Source organism: Lepidochelys kempii, chromosome 2 (assembly GCF_965140265.1).
Source record: "Lepidochelys kempii isolate rLepKem1 chromosome 2, rLepKem1.hap2, whole genome shotgun sequence".
Lineage (NCBI taxonomy): Eukaryota > Metazoa > Chordata > Testudines > Cheloniidae > Lepidochelys > Lepidochelys kempii.
In genome coordinates, this window is record NC_133257.1 from 253,431,585 (window position 1) to 253,448,349 (window position 16,765).

Sequence of the window (16,765 nt, forward strand, 5' to 3'; positions counted from 1 at the left end):
ACAACAAACATGCAAACAAAAAAAAGCTAAATCGTAATTCTAGTTTAAAAAAGGAAAGCCATGGTGCTCAGTATATTAATTTTAGCACATTTGTTTTTCATTAGAAGAGCACTCAGTAGCAGTCACTATCAATTTAAAACAAAGGTAGCCAAATACAGAGATACACAGAGAGGCGCAATCCTGCCCTGAGTTAGGGCCCCTCTTCACATGCAAGGTGGGCTAAAGTGTGTGCGAGGGAGTGGGACAGACAAAGTAGTCACAGATATCTAGGATAAAATTGCTGAAAGTCCTGAGTCACGTTTTAAGCAATACATAGGAATGCACTGTGGCCTAGCACACTGGACTGGAACGGAACTGAAAAGACCTGGGTTCTATTCTTGACTCTAACAACAGCATGCTGGGTGAGCTTGGGCAAGTCACGTCACTGCTTGTCACGACCCAGCAGGTGAGTGGCAGAACTGGGAATAGTACCAAAGTTCCCCAAATTCCAGTCCAGTGCTCAAGTCCTCTTCCCAGTTGCATCATGGTTCTCTTTTTTGACATGCATTGATGGGTGCTTGAACTATGTTGTATTATTGAAAATTACACGCATATTGACTTTCCTATATCTGGAGTGGAACAGGGTTCGGGCTCATATATCCCGGTTTGCACATAGGACTCCGCTTTGATTACACTTACATCTTCTCTTTTCATCTCAATATCTGGGTGCATCTGTCTCTTTAGCTTTTGCAAGAAGTAGATATTTCTCAGCTGCATACATTAAGTGTTGTGAATGTTTACAAGCTCAAAAAAATATATCACGTTCCTTGCTGGAGATAGGACCTAAAACAACTCTGTCAAAAAAGCTCATAAGATTCTTAAAATCTCAGATTTTAATGGTGCCATATTGAATGAGTTCCTGCTTTATTAAGATACCCTGCCCAAAACTGTAAACATAGAGATGTGTCTGTGATGTCAAGGAAGAAGTCAGAGAAAAGTCAAAGTACATGAGTTAACAACCTGCAAGTGACAGCTCATGGCTAACACATTGATATTTGTGCTCAGATGCGGATTCTGATATGGAGACCATCCAAATAAATGCCTACAAGGAAGTTAGAATAGATGAGTGTTGAAACAAATTAAGTGATTTGTGGTAATGTCACTGCAAACTACAATTTAAGGGGCTGGAGGCCTCATTTTTGTACAATCACCGAAATATAAGTGCCAGGAAGCATAGTTTTCATTTACCAGTTCTTTAATAAACATTATGCTTTATACTCTGAAAAAGCTTTAGTGGCTATTCTCTCCTATCCATGAACATCAGATTTAGGTGTGTTGCTCCATTAACATTAATGGGAGTAAGACACGTAAATCCCCATTGCATAAAAAGGAGAAGTCTCTAATCTTTTGTGTGTCAATGTCGGTCAGCAATCGAAATTTCTCAGGGTAGAATCAACTGTAAAATACACTGAAACCACAACATGAAAAATACTTGGCTGAGGAAGGCTAATAATTGAAGGTTACTTATAGTCCTCGTGTCAAAGGTGTAATTTCAAACAAGATATTTTTATCATAATAAGGTGAGCTCACATAACATTTAGTTCATTGCATTAAAGTCATAGTAATGCACTGGAGTCTTCCATTCATCTGCAAGAAAAAATCCACTCAAAGCATTGTCAGAAATAGAGTCTTTGAAACAGCTAGTAAACAGCAGCCTGTGGAGTCTTTCACCTAGATCACTGGCTAGAACAGGCCCAACATTTCCAAGAGTGACAAGTAATTTTAGGTGCCTTGCTTTTCTGGATGTCCAATTGGAGGCATCTTAAAGGGCCCAGGTCAGGAGTGACCAAGAGTTGTGAGGCCTATCCGTATTCTATGGGAGAAGAAATGTGACAGTATCAGTCCAGTGCCTAGTGAACAGGTATCTATTAGCAGTCTTTCCGGGTCAAGAGTTAGACGCATTGCCACGGCAGTGTGGAGTAGCTACAGTTGTTGCTGGCTGTGCTGTTTCTGTGGTAGAAAAAAGAACATTCCTCTCTCTGAGGCTGTCCATCTAGGGCCTTTTGCAAGCAGTAAATGACACACACACAAACAAAACCCTCTCATTACAGGCCACACCGACTAAAATGGAATGGAGACTGAACTACACCTTCTAGAGGGGCCCCAAAGGCACCTCCGAGTCAAGATTGAGGGGTATCATCAGGACAGCTGGGGAAGGATACCTGTTCTGTGGAGAAGCAAGACTAATTTCACTATATTCACAAAGGCTAAATTCACTTTTAAAATACTTCATTAGAAGTAGCATATGCAGCGTCCACCCCTGCCATGAAAATACAGCGGAGGTAGAGCAGGAAGAGGGAAGAAGCTGTGATGAACACCACACGAGGGAATGAAAGGTTAGCAGATGTGCTATTCATGCTTGTGCGGTTTGGTAATATTTACTTTGATGCTGCTTAATTCAGGTGACTAAGGTATAAGCACATGAAAAAACAAACCAGCAAACAAATCAAAACTAGCTTTGACTAAGCTCTTTGGAGCAGGGACCATCTTTTTCTTCTGTGTTTGTACAGCCACACAGTCAGGTCCTGGCCCATGACTGGGACTCCTAGGGGCTAGTTCAATACAAATCATAATATTAGAGTGGAGTAGCAGTTATTGAATGTTTATTATTCTGTTTTTTTGTGTAAAGTCATAGGTTTCCATAGGTTCAGATGAGCAGGGCAGATACTCCATCCCAAAAGCTCATGTGAGTCTTAAAACCTCAGATTTGGGATGATGCCACATTGAGCAAGTTCCTACTTTAATAAGATATCCAGCCCAAAATTTGCAACCATGAGGATGCGTCTGTGATGTCTAGGGAGAAGTCAGAGAAAAGCCAAAGTACGTGAGTTAGCAACCTGCAAGCACAGCCTAACTCACTAAAAGAAAAAATACATTGCAAGTTACTGCTGCCTTGGGTAGCAGCAAATTATTCTCAGCAAAGTCTCTGGAATACCAAGCACAGAAAGGCCATCTACAAACATGTGAGAGTTTGTTGACCTCACACAGTAAGGGGCTCAAACACATTGATCCCCTGCCTCCTTTTCAATTTGCAGACACACCTGAAGGATCACAGTGCTTAAGATCTTCCCCAGCCCATGATCTGCAGGTTTCAGCTCTCTGGGGTTTTCACAGGGAACATACCTTTGGTTTGCTACAACTTATATCTTTCTGTATATCTGATGGCATGACACATGGAAACTTCCTATGCATATTTTGTGCACATTTGTATGTATTTCTGTCCCTTCTAGGTGTTTTTTTCCCTTAAAAAAAAAAAAGACTATATGCCCTTAATTAATGACCTTAAGGTGTGTGAGGTGCTCAGATTTGTATTATTTTATATTACAGTAGTACCACCTGGTCACAGCTGGGATCAGGGCTCTATTGAGCTAGGTACTGGAAGAGATAATCCTTGCCCCTAATAACTTACAATGCAAACAGACAAAGTAAATATTATCATCCCTATTTTTTATGACTGGGAAAATGAAGCACAGATAATGGCCCCAATCCTGGAATGGCAAAACTCCCACTGATTCAATGGTGCAGAATTAGACTCTAGGTCAGTGGTTCTCAACCAAGGTACATCAACTTAACTAGATATTTACCTAGTTTTACAACAGGCTACATATAAAGCACCAACAAAGTCAGTACGAACTAAAATGTCATACAAGGACTTGTTTATACTGCTCTATATACTGAAATGTAACCACAACATGTATATTCTAATTGATTTAGTTTATAATTGTATGGTAAAAATGAGAAAGTAAGCAATTTTTCAGTAGTAGTGTGCTGTGACTCTTATTTTTATGTCTGATTTTGTAAGCAAGTAGTTTCTAAGAGAGGTGAAACTTGAGGTATGCAAGACAAATCCAACTCCTAAAAGGGGTACAGTAGTCTGGAAAGGTTGAGAGCCACTGGTCTAAGTGACTTACCCAGTCTCTGGGGAAGACTGTCCTAATGCCAGGAATCAACCCAACACTCACATCACAGCCCAATGCCTTAGCCACAAGGCCATCCTTCTTCTCTGACACTATTGAGATGACAGCCGTACAAATACCCAGACCCATAGACGGAGACACCCACCTGCACCTTACTCAGTGCAAGTTAACTAATACTCAGACTACTTTATCCACAGAAAAAAAGGTTGACCCACCTGTGTGGAGTTACCTGTTGTTTAAGGTGGGAATGAAGAACTATAGAGTCTCTTCACAATTTAGAGATTAAAAATCAAACTCTATCCAGACAGCATATTCACTGAGAATAAAAGGGCCCAGCATTGGTGAAGTTTCAATAAATAAATCTTTCCCCTCTTGATAGAACATTGATATCAAAATGACCCAACCACATTCCAGTGACCAAGGAAAGGAGTCTGAAATGAAGTCACCTTTCTCTCCCTCTCCCCCGCCCCCATAGCTTAGGGGACCAGTCTGATTCCCAATGAAGTCAATGGTACTGGCCCTAGATGACCCATATTATATTCACAGCATATCATTTTTGGCTTATGGGGACATAAAATCATTTAAATGCTAAAATAAATCTTCTTCACGTTATTTGATTTTAGTGTTTGAGTACTGAAGTTGGTAGGCTAGTTTATTTTTGAGTAGTGCACTACTCTCGATATTACAAGTTAACATCACTACTTTAATACAGCTCATAGTTATTTAATGACTGAGCTCCTTTAAGGAGTTTTTAATCTGATAAAAGCCGCTTAATTTGTGCATATGTAGTAAGATTTTTCTTGAATTTCCATTCACCTGTTTTAACTAATAAGATAAAAATATAAATCTGTTACATCATATTAGGTTCTCAGACATTTGCTCTCTGCTGTATGCTAGTTAAAAAGCCATTGCATATTCTAGTGATGGTGCTCTGCCTGGGTTTTTAAAGCACCAACTGTTAGCTAATTTTGTTAGCACGAACACCCAATAAAATTTTATGATGTGTTTATCTCTCATTAATGATGAAAACCAGCAGCAGATATCAGCACCCACGGATATACACAGACCAGAATAGCACTGCAATCTTCCCAACGCTGACCTGACATGCAACTTCAGCGATACATACACGGAGGTCTCTCTCACCCCCTTGGGTCAGAGGTCAGTTCAGTGATACACTCACCCAAGAGCGGATGTGTGCTTGAAGCAGGCAGTAATACATTAACTGCCGGAGCTGAAGCGAGCACCATCCCTCTCCCCATTACAACCCACTTGGCAGAGCCTGGAGGTAACAGCAACCCAAGCTCTGGGTAGCTCTCACACGGAGGGTGAAAAGGCCAGGGACAAGGAGCGCCTCGCTCCCTTTATACTGCACCACGCAAAATATTAAAAAACAGTGCTAGTGGGAAAAAAAAAAGTTCTAAACCTGTTTGGGAAAGAAATTCAAGGAAAGTTTGTGCTTAACCCTTCCAACCCCTGCCCAGCTCTAAGCCCCACAGTTCATGAACCCCTGCATCAGGCTGGATACAGACTCATTCTAAGTTTCTTTCCCATTCATTGTTACATTGGCTCACTAATGTATTCCTGAAAGATTACTTTGGGGTGGGAGATTTAAAGGGCTCAGTCATGAGCACCCTCCACTCCTACTGATGTCAGGCGGAGTTGAGGGGACTACGCAATCAGCACCTTTTATTATTTGTATTATAGTAATGCCTTGATGCCCCAAATATGATCAGGGCCCCATTACACTAGACCCTGTACAAACACATTGGGCTAGGTTCACAAAGGGGACTTAGGGTATGTCAACACTCGAACTGGAGGTGTCATTCCCAGCTCAGGTACATATACACATGCTAGCTTTATCAAGCTAGTGCACGAAAAACTGCAGTGTAGGTGCAGTGATACAGGCAGTGGGATGGGTTAGCTGCCCAAATACCATCCTGCCTGGGACTGCAGGTACTTACTTGGGCAGCTACCCCATCCTACTGCCTATGCCACTGCATCTACACGGCTATTTTAGTGTGCTAGCTAGCACCTTTAGGTGCTGCAACACAGAGCATTGCTGTACAGTGTTTAAAAACCCTGCCACCTGGTGGAATTCACAACTGCAAATTAGGTACCCAGTCTCCCTATACAACACAGGGGGAGAGTTGGGAGCCCAAAAATGGGATTCACAAAATCCAGCCGACCATAGGTGCTGGAACTAGGGGTGCTGCTGCACCCCCTGGATTGGTTTCCATTATAAACAGGGTTTACAGTTTGGTTCAATGGCTCTCAGCACTCCCACTATAAAAATGGTTCCAGCCCTCCTGCAGCAGACCAAGCAGGGAGCTGCCTAAACTAACCAATAGGAAATGCCAAGGAGAGGGGTGTGGCCTAACCATGACTCCCAGTCCAGTGCTGTGTCCACTAGATCATGTTGCCCCCCCTTGCAGGAGTGTTCAAGACCTGGAAAGACTGATAAAGGAAGACAAATTGATGGGCCAGTCATTGCATTTAACTTTCAAAAGTTATTTAGCGTCTAGCAGATATTTATGTTGCCAGTAAGTTTTACGGTGTCACCTTCTTCTCTTGAAGAGAAAATATATTAGGGGGTTATTTTGTTTTTAAAAGGAAGACTAAAGACTTTCTTTGCAATTTACGGGGCTGAATCTGCCATTGTTCTGCATGTAAAATTCCCATTAATGGTAATGGGAGTTTGGAGGAAGGCTGATAGAAGAACTGACCTATATGTGCTAGTGGGGACTCATTTATGAAGTTCACTGAAAATGAACACTAATCTTACAAGGAAAAGTATGAAGAGGGCAGAAACTCTAAAGTCTGAAATAAAATGAGACAGAAGCTCTGGCCAAGAACCTCACAAGGCGTCATTAATACTAGAATCCTCATTGTAGCATTAATTAACGTCTGCCTAAAAGGCTTACAAAAGCAACTTCTTTTAATTTACATCAACAGCTGCAAAACACATTTCCCATATTTACTCATTAAAGAGACAGCATCAATTTGGAAAAGAAAAAAAAAGAAAGATAAAAGCAGTGTCAAGGATTAGACCCTCCAGAGTCCGGCTGTCAATTCTTTATTTTTTTTAGTTTTCTGGACATTTTTTTCCTATTTTTGACATGTTTTTCTCTCCTCTGTTGCCATGTGAAAGACCCAAACAAACAAGTGGGAAAACTGACTGACTGTACAGAGGAAAGAGTGAAATTGATTCTACATAAATACTATTAAATGAAACACACATACACACACACGAAACAAATGTTTCTAATGCGTCATTATAGTAGCCTTAGGTGTTACTTTTAACAAACAATTCCTAGTTCTGTCACAGACTTCCTGTTGTCTTTGGGCAAGTCACTTAATCTCCAAACCGCAGCTCACTGTCTGTAAAATAAGGATTACAATTCTCATTTCTCCCACTTACTGTTTTATTTACATGGTAAGCTCTTTAGGGCAGGGACTGTTTCTTACTATGTGTGTGTACAGCACCAAGCACAATGGGGCCCGAATCATAGAATATCAGGGTTGGAAGGAACCTCAGGAGGTCATCTAGTCCAACCCCCTGCTCAGAGCAGGACCTAATCCCCAACTAAATCATCCCAGCCAGGGCTTTGTCAAGCCTGACCTTAAAAACCTCTAAGGAAGGAGATTCCACCACCTTCCTAGGTAACCCATTCCAGTGCTTCAACACCCTCCTAGTGAAAAAGCTTTTCCTAATATCCAACCTAAAATAGATCTCAGTGTGTTACGGTAATATCGCATTAATAGGTTAAAATGTTCAGACAGAAATGTGATTACTAAGGTACTGACTAGACTAGGATAGGAGGTATATATTTAAAATTCCCCAACTAACATATTTCAAAACCCTAATGTAGACACAGCAAGATGTATTAAGCATTTATCCACAGGGGAACAGTCATCGAGGAGTGGGTGGGTGGGTGGGAGGGAGAAAGAGAGACACTCTAACTCTGTAGTCCTGTGATTAGGGCACTCATGAGACAGGTGGGAGACCCCCTTTTCAAATCATGTCTCCTCTGCCTTAGAGGAGGGAGTTTAACCTGGGTGTCCCATATTCCAAGCAAGTGCTCTAACCAATGGGGTAAAAGTTAAAAGATAATGTTCCCCCCTTCCCCTCACAGCTGGATTTCTGAACTGGACCCAATTTGATAGATGAGCTCAGAGGCCACCTATGAGATAGGTGGCCAAATGTCTAAGTGGTATGTGGTAACCAATCTTCCTCTGGTTCATGAATCACTCTGAGGCTTATGTGGGAGATAGGTGCACGGATGCCTGAAGGGGAGCAGCAGTATGCCTGCCCAGAGCTTGAAAATACTTAGGCGCCAAGTGCGCTTATGTGGCCACAGGGCTTGATGAGAGTTTTGTGAATCACAGTGGAGCCAAAACTGGGACTTAGGTGCCTAAACCCAGGACTTAGATGTGTAAATATGGCGTTCAGGCACCAAAGTATGTTTGTGGATTCCACTCTATACAAATTAGCAGCTTGTCATCCTCATAGATCCTCAAAGGTCCTCAAAGAATCAATCCTGATGCACTTCCATGAGAGGAAAGTGATCAGGAACAGCCAGCATGGATTCACCAAGGGAAGGTCATGCCTGACTAATCTAATCGCCTTTTATGATGAGATTACTGGTTCTGTGGATGAAGGGAAAGCAGTGGATGTATTGTTTCTTGACTTTAACAAAGCTTTTGACACGGTCTCCCACAGTATTCTTGTCAGCAAGTTAAGGAAGTATGGGCTGGATGAATGCACTATAAGGTGGGTAGAAAGCTGGCTAGATTGTCGGGCTCAATGGGTAGTGATCAATGGCTCCATGTCTAGTTGGCAGCCGGTATCAAGTGGAGTGCCCCAAGGGTCGGTCCTGGGGCCGGTTTTGTTCAATATCTTCATAAATGATCTGGAGGATGGTGTGGATTGCACTCTCAGCAAATTTGTGGATGATACTAAACTGGGAGGAGTGGTAGATACGCTGGAGGAGAGGGATAGGATACAGAAGGACCTAGACAAATTGGAGGATTGGGCCAAAAGAAATCTGATGAGGTTCAATAAGGATAAGTGCAGAGTCCTGCACTTAGGACGGAAGAATCCCATGCATCGCTACAGACTAGGGACCGAATGGCTAGGCAGCAGTTATGCGGAAAAGGACCTAGGGGTGACAGTGGACGAGAAGCTGGATATGAGTCAGCAGTGTGCCCTTGTTGCCAAGAAGGCCAATGGCATTTTGGGATGTATAAGTAGGGGCATAGCGAGCAGATCGAGGGACGTGATCGTTCCCCTCTATTCGACATTGGTGAGGCCTCATCTGGAGTACTGTGTCCAGTTTTGGGCCCCACACTACAAGAAGGATGTGGATAAATTGGAGAGAGTCCAGCGAAGGGCAACAAAAATGATTAGGGGTCTAGAACACATGAGTTATGAGGAGAGGCTGAGGGAGCTGGGATTGTTTAGTCTGCAGAAGAAAAGAGTGAGGGGGGATTTGATAGCTGCTTTCAACTACCTGAAAGGGGGTTCCAAAGAGGATGGCTCTAGACTGTTCTCAGTGGTAGCAGATGACAGAACGAGGAGTAATGGTCTCAAGTTGCAGTGGGGGAGGTTTAGATTGGATATTAGGAAAAACTTTTTCACTAAGAGGGTGGTGAAACACTGGAATGCGTTACCTAGGGAGGTGGTAGAATCTCCTTCCTTAGAGGTTTTTAAGGTCAGGCTTGACAAAGCCCTGGCTGGGATGATTTAACTGGGAATTGGTCCTGCTTCGAGCAGGGGGTTGGACTAGATGACCTTCAGGGGTCCCTTCCAACCCTGATATTCTATGATTCTATATACGAAATGTATTCTTTTCACAGCAATAGGGTAGTTACCAACAGCGCACTGAGTCCTGAACATCTTATTTAGGCTAAGCTTAAGGGAGCAAGGACTTCATATAGGGGCAGGAAGCAATTTAAAAACCCTTTAATTGTTTTCTCCAGCCTCTTTTTTAGAAGTTGGTATTGCTAATTAGTACAGTTGTTTTTCCTCAAAACAAAGTCTGCATAAATCGTTCGTTGTTATCCATAGGCATTCTTTATTGCTAAAGAGTGGTCAGGTTACAATAATTTGGACTGCTGTCCAAAAAACACAGTTCTTTAATGCACTAACTTTTCCTGTTACTTATATTTTTAATGCCAAGATATGGCTCATGCTTAGTAAACATCCCCAATAGCCTACAGTGTGTCCCACTAGAAGCATTTAGTGACTATTTCCACCACTTGAGCTCCCATTTGCTCAACTTTAATGCAATATTATTAGATTTGACCAAAATGCATCATTCATGCTTACTCTATTTGTGAGTGATTTCAAACCTTTTCAGTATTTGGATTTATACTCTAGCCATTTATAGGATCTGACCCAGTGTGCTGGGAAGACAATGGAAAGTGTCCCATTGACTTCAAAAGGCATAGGATCTGGCCCTTAAAGGGACACTGTTGAGATGAGCTTTTTGAATGGACTAATGTCTTTAAAAATTGAGGTTTCTGAGAGAACATCCTCAATATGTCCTAAATTTACCTCTTTCTCTCTCCCCCCCCCCACTTTTTTTTGATCTCCCCGATAATGGTTGGAAGGTTCCTGTGCACTTCACCAAGTGAGAAAGGAGCACTCTGCTTCTCATACCCATTCCCCACATCTGTTACATCTGATACATCTGTGCCTATGCCTGCTGCCTACCAGGCATTCAGGTAAGCTCCACTCTTAGTTCTGAACTTCTCTCTGGGATCTGCAGGGGAGTGCCAGGGAAAGAAGGACCCTGTCCCCAGCTGCTCCCCATTAGACTTTCCATTGCACTCCAGCTATGAGTCCAGATGCAAAGAGTTAAGGTGATCCTAGCCCCACCCACCAGCGCTATGCAGGGAACTGGGGAGTGAAGTTTGGTTGCCTTTGGTTGCCGCCCCCTCCCCCAAGCTCTATGCAGGGGACTGAGTGAAGGAGGAAGTTCCCCCATAGTCCTCCCCCACTTCAGCTCTATGCAGGGAGTGTGGGAAAAGGAGTAATCCTCCTGGCCCCAAACTCCCTCTTGAAAGACCGGTGGAAGAGAGTGCACCTGAGCAACCCTCCAGGCAGCACTAGAGAATGCAGTCATCACATGAGTGCATGAGACAGGAAGTGACACTGACCATCAGCAAAGTAGTGAAGCTGACTACGCACAAGGTCCTGTCAAAGGCACAATGGAAACAAGACACAGATATATTCCCCCCCCCACCGCAGCTTCTTTCAGTGACAGTGACTGAAGGTATTACTTGTATCTGTGACAGGTACAATGCTTTCCTGTTGGAAGTTTTCAGAATCCCTTTCTATTTTCTAGATAGCTAAGGTAGAGCTGCTTGAGAAATTTTCAATAAATTGTTTTTTTTTCCATCAAAAATGCTAATTCACTGAAACCAGCACAGACAATTTCCAAATGAAAAATTCCAGCTTTCTGGTTCAAAATTATTTTCTTTTATACTTAACAAAAAAAGGTTAAATAAAAAAGGTTGAAATCAAAATGAAACATTTGATTGAGCCAACATGAAAAACATTTCAGCTATCAGCTTATGAATATTTTCAGTAGTTTGACTTATTGTCCTATTCTGAGATGGGAAAAAAAAAGTCAGATTCTACAAAATATCCGCAGGATAAGAAAACCCCATTTCCTGCCTAGCTCTGCTTACATGCCTCCTATCACCACAGTACGTGAGTGATTCAATCTGTATTGTATTTAACCTCACAACAGCCCATGAGGCAGTGCAGTGACATTATCCCATTTTACAGATGGGGAACTAAGGCACAGAGGGGACAGCTACACAGCAAGTGGCAGTGAGCCTCAGAGCGTGGAGTGACAGAGTCAAGCTTGCGCTATGGTCCTAAAAATAGCTGTGCAGACATTGCAGCTCAGGCTCTGAAACTTAGGAAGGGGGGTGCACTTGAGAGCCCAAGCCACAAAGTCTACAGTGCTATTTCTAGCACCACAGCGCAAGTCCATCGACCTAGCCTCTGAGACTCATTGCCACGGGCTGCCCCTCCCTATGTAGGCATAGCTACAAAGGCAACATGCCTTGCTCAAGGTTACACAGAAAGTTTGGTAGGGCAGGGAATTGGAATTGAATCCAGGTCTCTCAAGTCCTAAGCTAAACCCTCAACTACTGGACCATCCTTCCTTTAATATAGACTTTACTAACTTGGGTCCAATCTTGCTTCCATTGAAATCTATAGATTTCCCCCAGTGACTTCATTGTAAACAGATGTGGACCCCATACCCATAGTATTTGCAAATTTAGGAAGCCTTAAATAGAGGATGTTTCCCAAAGAGTACTATTGTGGAAAAAATCCTTCTCATCTTGTTCACACCAGCTGTCCTGGTGAAGGCAATGGGGTTACACACATGGCATAAAGCAAGTAGAATATGCCCTTTATGTGTATACAAAATATTTCCTCAAAACCAGTACCAACCAGTTATAGTCTTTCAGTGGTAACTGTGAGTAACATGAAGTCAGATGTTTATTAAGCCAGCTAACGAAGTCAAATGGTCTTGCCAATAAGATGCAAATGGTTTTAGCGGATCCTTACATATTGCTACAATCAATGAATCAATCTATTCACTTTTATAATTCATTTAATAGCATCTCCATCTTTAAAATGTTAGCTCCATTGCTCATTGCAACCATACAAAGCTTCAGAGTAGCATACAAAGCTGTAAATCTTGCAAAGGAAAGTTATTATCTGAGTGATTTACTCTGCAGAGAGAGAAAAAACACAGCTAAGCCAGGAATCAGCCTGACCTTGCTCCCAACAAGTTGGCAATCGTGTTTCTTTTAAGGCACTGAATCTACATTGTCTGCCAACACATCTTGGGAGGAAAAATAAACTTCATGAAAACTTCTATGCTCTTCAATACCTAGCATCCCAGGCAAGTTAACTAATTTTAAAGAGACAGGAGGTTGTCATCCCTTTCCTGTGTGATATTATGTCTGAACTCTGGAGGGCTTCCTTGCAACAAAATTAGTCACGCATGGAGTCTGTATGTTTTAATTAAAAAGCTTAAATCATCAGTCATCTGTCTTGAAAAGAAATACAATTCCAAAGGAAATAATAGCTACAGCTTACAATGTTTGAAAATATGCTGCAGGTGTCTTTGAATTAAATTAAAACTATATGAATTACTTGGTAGGTATACTGGGGTTTGACCTACTGGGTCAAACTGTTGTATTATTAATTAGTATTACTATCACACCTTGGAGCCCCGTCAAGGACCAGGACTCCACTGTACTAGGCACTGAAAAATGCAGAACAAAAAAATAGGACTCACTCTCTTCCCCCTCCACTAAATAAATGATAGACCAGCATTTGATATGATTTATTAAATTAATAAATAATATTTTTCACGCAAATAAAAACAGGGGTGTTAAAGGAGGCCTTGCCTTGAAAATATTTACAAGACTTAGTCATTTCAGTGAGCTCATCTAATTTTTCTAGATATGTATAGGTAAGGCTCTAGGTCTGTTGTGGAGGTTGCGGAAGTGATGGATTCCGTGACTTTCTGTGACTTCTGCAGCGGCCGGTGAGGCTGGCTCCGGGTCCAGCTGCTAAAGCAGCCCTGTGGACAGCCACACCGGCCACTGCTGGAGCGACTCCTCAGCGAGACACTCAAGCAGTCCCGCAGACAGCTGCACCGGTGCTGCTGGAACAGCCCCAGGGCCGGCTGCACTGGCTGCTGCTCAGGTGGCCCCAGGGACCACCCGAGCAGCGGTCTCAGGGGGAGCGGAAGCTGCCGCAGCTCCTGGCAGTGGTCCCAGGAGCAGCCGCGGGTAGGCAGCCCTGGGGGTGGCCCCCAGCGGCTGGTGCCGCTGGCCTCGGTGGCCCCCAGCAGCAGCGACCCCTCAGCCCCCCGGAGCAGCGCCCCCGCATCCCCAGCTAAGATCTAGTCAGGGATATTTATAGTACACGTCATGGACAGGTCACGGGCTATGAATTTTTGTTTATTGACCGTGACCTGTCCATGACTTTTACTAAAAATACCCATGAACTAAATCATAGCCTTACTTATAGGTCTTTCATCATGTGAATATGAACATGAACTCAATCATGAATGGAGGTTATCCTCTCTACACTCCTGTGGGGAGGGGAAGTATAATATCCCCATTTTACAGCTAGGGAACTAAGATACAGGATAGATTAACATGCACACATGCTTGCAGGGTCAGAACTCCACTAGTTAAAAAGCAAAACTGCAGAACATGCAAGAATCAGTACTGAATCAAACTATATGAAATAAAGCCCAGAAGAGAGAACATGATTTCAGTGCTGAAAAATGCAAGGAAAAATAACTGTGCATTATCACAGAACATCCAATACAAAACTCCAGCTACAGACACGTATTTGAAACTCTTTACAAAAACCGGAAAACCTGACATGGAAACATCAGAAAAGTTATCCTGAACAGAGCAGGCATGCTGCAATCAAAGTGTCTGTACCTGGTTAAATAGCACAGCATATGGTTAGCAGCGTTTGTCTCTGTTAAGGAAACTTTTAAGTCATGTTAAGCAGCTAACCCGGAGTACACCACATGGATTATCAATGTCTCTCTAGGAAAGTTTAAGATGGTGCTTTTTTGCATGAAGTGACTAGCAGCTACAGCAAGGGATGCTCCAGAAATCAAGATGCCGGAGTTCCTCGCGTAAACGGCTAAATGAAAAACAGAGGAGTTTGGTTTTCATGGCTGTGCAGTGAATAACTATGAGCAAAGTTTCAGAGTAGCAGCCGTGTTAGTCTGTATTCGCAAGTAGAAAAGGAGTACTTGTGGCACCTTAGAGACTAACCAATTTATTTGAGCATAAGCTTTCCTGAGCTACAGCTCACTTCATCGGACTCAGGATCCTTTCCCTGGAGCTTCCCCTCGTTCCTGCACATCACAGCCCCATGTGCTCGTGTATTTCCTCCTCTCGCTGTACCTCGCATTGCCTGGGTTGCAATAATTCCTCGCCGGAGACGGTTTCCCTTCACTGTTGGCGGCACACTGGCTTGCGGGACGCACACCCGCTAATGACAAGCGCTTTCGCTACCGACACACGGGAAAGGCAAAACTCCAGCTTCTCAGGAGCTTTCCACGTTGCCCACCCAGCCTCCCGCAGCTAAATCCCAGTTTCATCCCTCCAGCAAGGCTCTCCGCTCTGGAAACACTGACGCTGCTATTTATCAGCAGACCACGCCGCACACTGCGCGGAAGTGATCAGATGGGAGCAGTTCGAGCACCTCTTAATGCCGAGGACGGGCTGAGTAAAGGACCTAGCGGCGCGGCTGAAACCCCTCTCCCCCAAACATCTCCTCGGGGAAAACAAACGCACACCGCGTCTAAAGCGGCCAGCGCTCCAAGCGCCAGCCCGGGCCGGCGAACTGCCCTTGTCTTACTGTCACAACGGTGCCCGGAATCACAAGCCGATGCCACCTCCCCGCCCTCCGCTGCTTTGCACCAACCCCCAACTTTCCCAACGGGCTGGTTCGAAGCCCGATCCCCTGCAAACGCGGGGCGCGCCGCGGAGCTGCCCTTACCTTTGGCCCCTTCCCGCTGGGGCAGCGGACGCTGTTGGACACCCCGGCGGTCTGGTTCATCTTCGCGGCCGCTTGCTGGGAAGGCTCCGCTCCGGCGCGCTCCGCGGCAGCACGAAGCGCCCTCTCCGCCCCGGCAGGCGCGCGGCGCGGGCTGACTTGGGAGAGTTGCAGGAGGCGCGGGGGGCGCTGCTGGGCTCCGGCAGGGCGGGGCACTTCCCCAGGGCTTCCCGCCCTCGGGACGCCCTCTTGGCCCGGCCGCCCAAGCAGCGGGGGGCTGCGGAGCAAGCCCTGGGCGCTTCAAGTCCCCCCCCGAAGAGAGGCCGGCCCGCAAGCCTCCGCCGGCTGCCGCTGACAAGGCCGGAGGTGAGAGGAGCCCCGGGCGGAGGAGAGGGCGGGGAGCAGGAGGAGACAACTCGCTGGCAGACTCCGGGGTGCCGCCTTGTCCGCTCCCCAACGTGCTCCCGCTCCGAGGCCCCGAGTCATGCGCGTTGGGGCACCAGCCGGGACCCCCCCCCCGCGCCCTCCGCCTGGCGAGGGCAGAGCCCTGCTCCCTCCGCTCCCGTCCCGCTGGGAGCGCTCCGCAGGGATGTGTTCCCCGCTCCCGTCCCGGGCACGGCCTCAGAGCCGGGCGCGCAAGGGTTAACGAGCGCGCCGCGCGCCCGCCTCCTCCCGCGCTGGGCTCCGGCCCTTCCCGGGACCGTCAGGAGGTGGCACGCGAGGCTCTGCCAGGCGCCTGCCCCCCCAACCCCCGTGAGCAGCAGCCGCAACAGAGAGCACGGGCGGGAGGCGCTGGCGAAGCCCCTCCCGCCTGGCTGCTCCCCGCCAAGGCTACAGCCAGACCCAGACCCCTCTCGCCTTGCCCGTGCGGGGTCCCGTGCCCCACTCCTGTGCCCCACTGCGCCTGCAATAACCAGCACCGTGGCCACTTTCTGAGCACAGCGAGCCCTGGCTCATGGCAGCAGGGCTGGGGCCAGCAACATCTTCCAAAGTCTGAATCCGGCCCAGTTTGGGCCCCGAACGTCTATTGCTCTTTGCAACAAGAGCTGGGTGTTTGCAAGGACCAGTTATATTTAATTCCCGTGTAGCCAGCAGCATTGAGAGAGAGAGGTTAAAAACTGGCAGGAATCAGAGAAGCATTTTCCAGCTGCTCTTGGGTTGGATGAATCAGGGAGGGTCCAGCTGTTTGCAGTGGACTAAGAACAGTTACACTTGTTTTCTGTTTAGATTGTACAGTTTGGGG

At 45.4% G+C, this 16,765-nt stretch overlaps 1 protein-coding gene across 2 annotated transcripts in view; it reads right to left on the minus strand.

The window, feature by feature from the left end:
• Positions 1 to 16,035, minus strand: part of DPP6 (dipeptidyl peptidase like 6) — an 816,817-nt gene extending 800,782 nt beyond the window's left edge. The window contains exon 1 of one of the 2 annotated variants that reach the window (XM_073334581.1): positions 15,526 to 16,035. In XM_073334581.1, coding sequence (XP_073190682.1) covers positions 15,526 to 15,585 — 60 coding nt within the window. In that variant the 5' untranslated portion in view covers positions 15,586 to 16,035. The remainder of the gene's footprint in view (positions 1 to 15,525) is intronic. The other variant, XM_073334585.1, reaches the window with a different exon arrangement.
• Between the last annotated feature and the right edge of the window lie 730 nt (positions 16,036 to 16,765).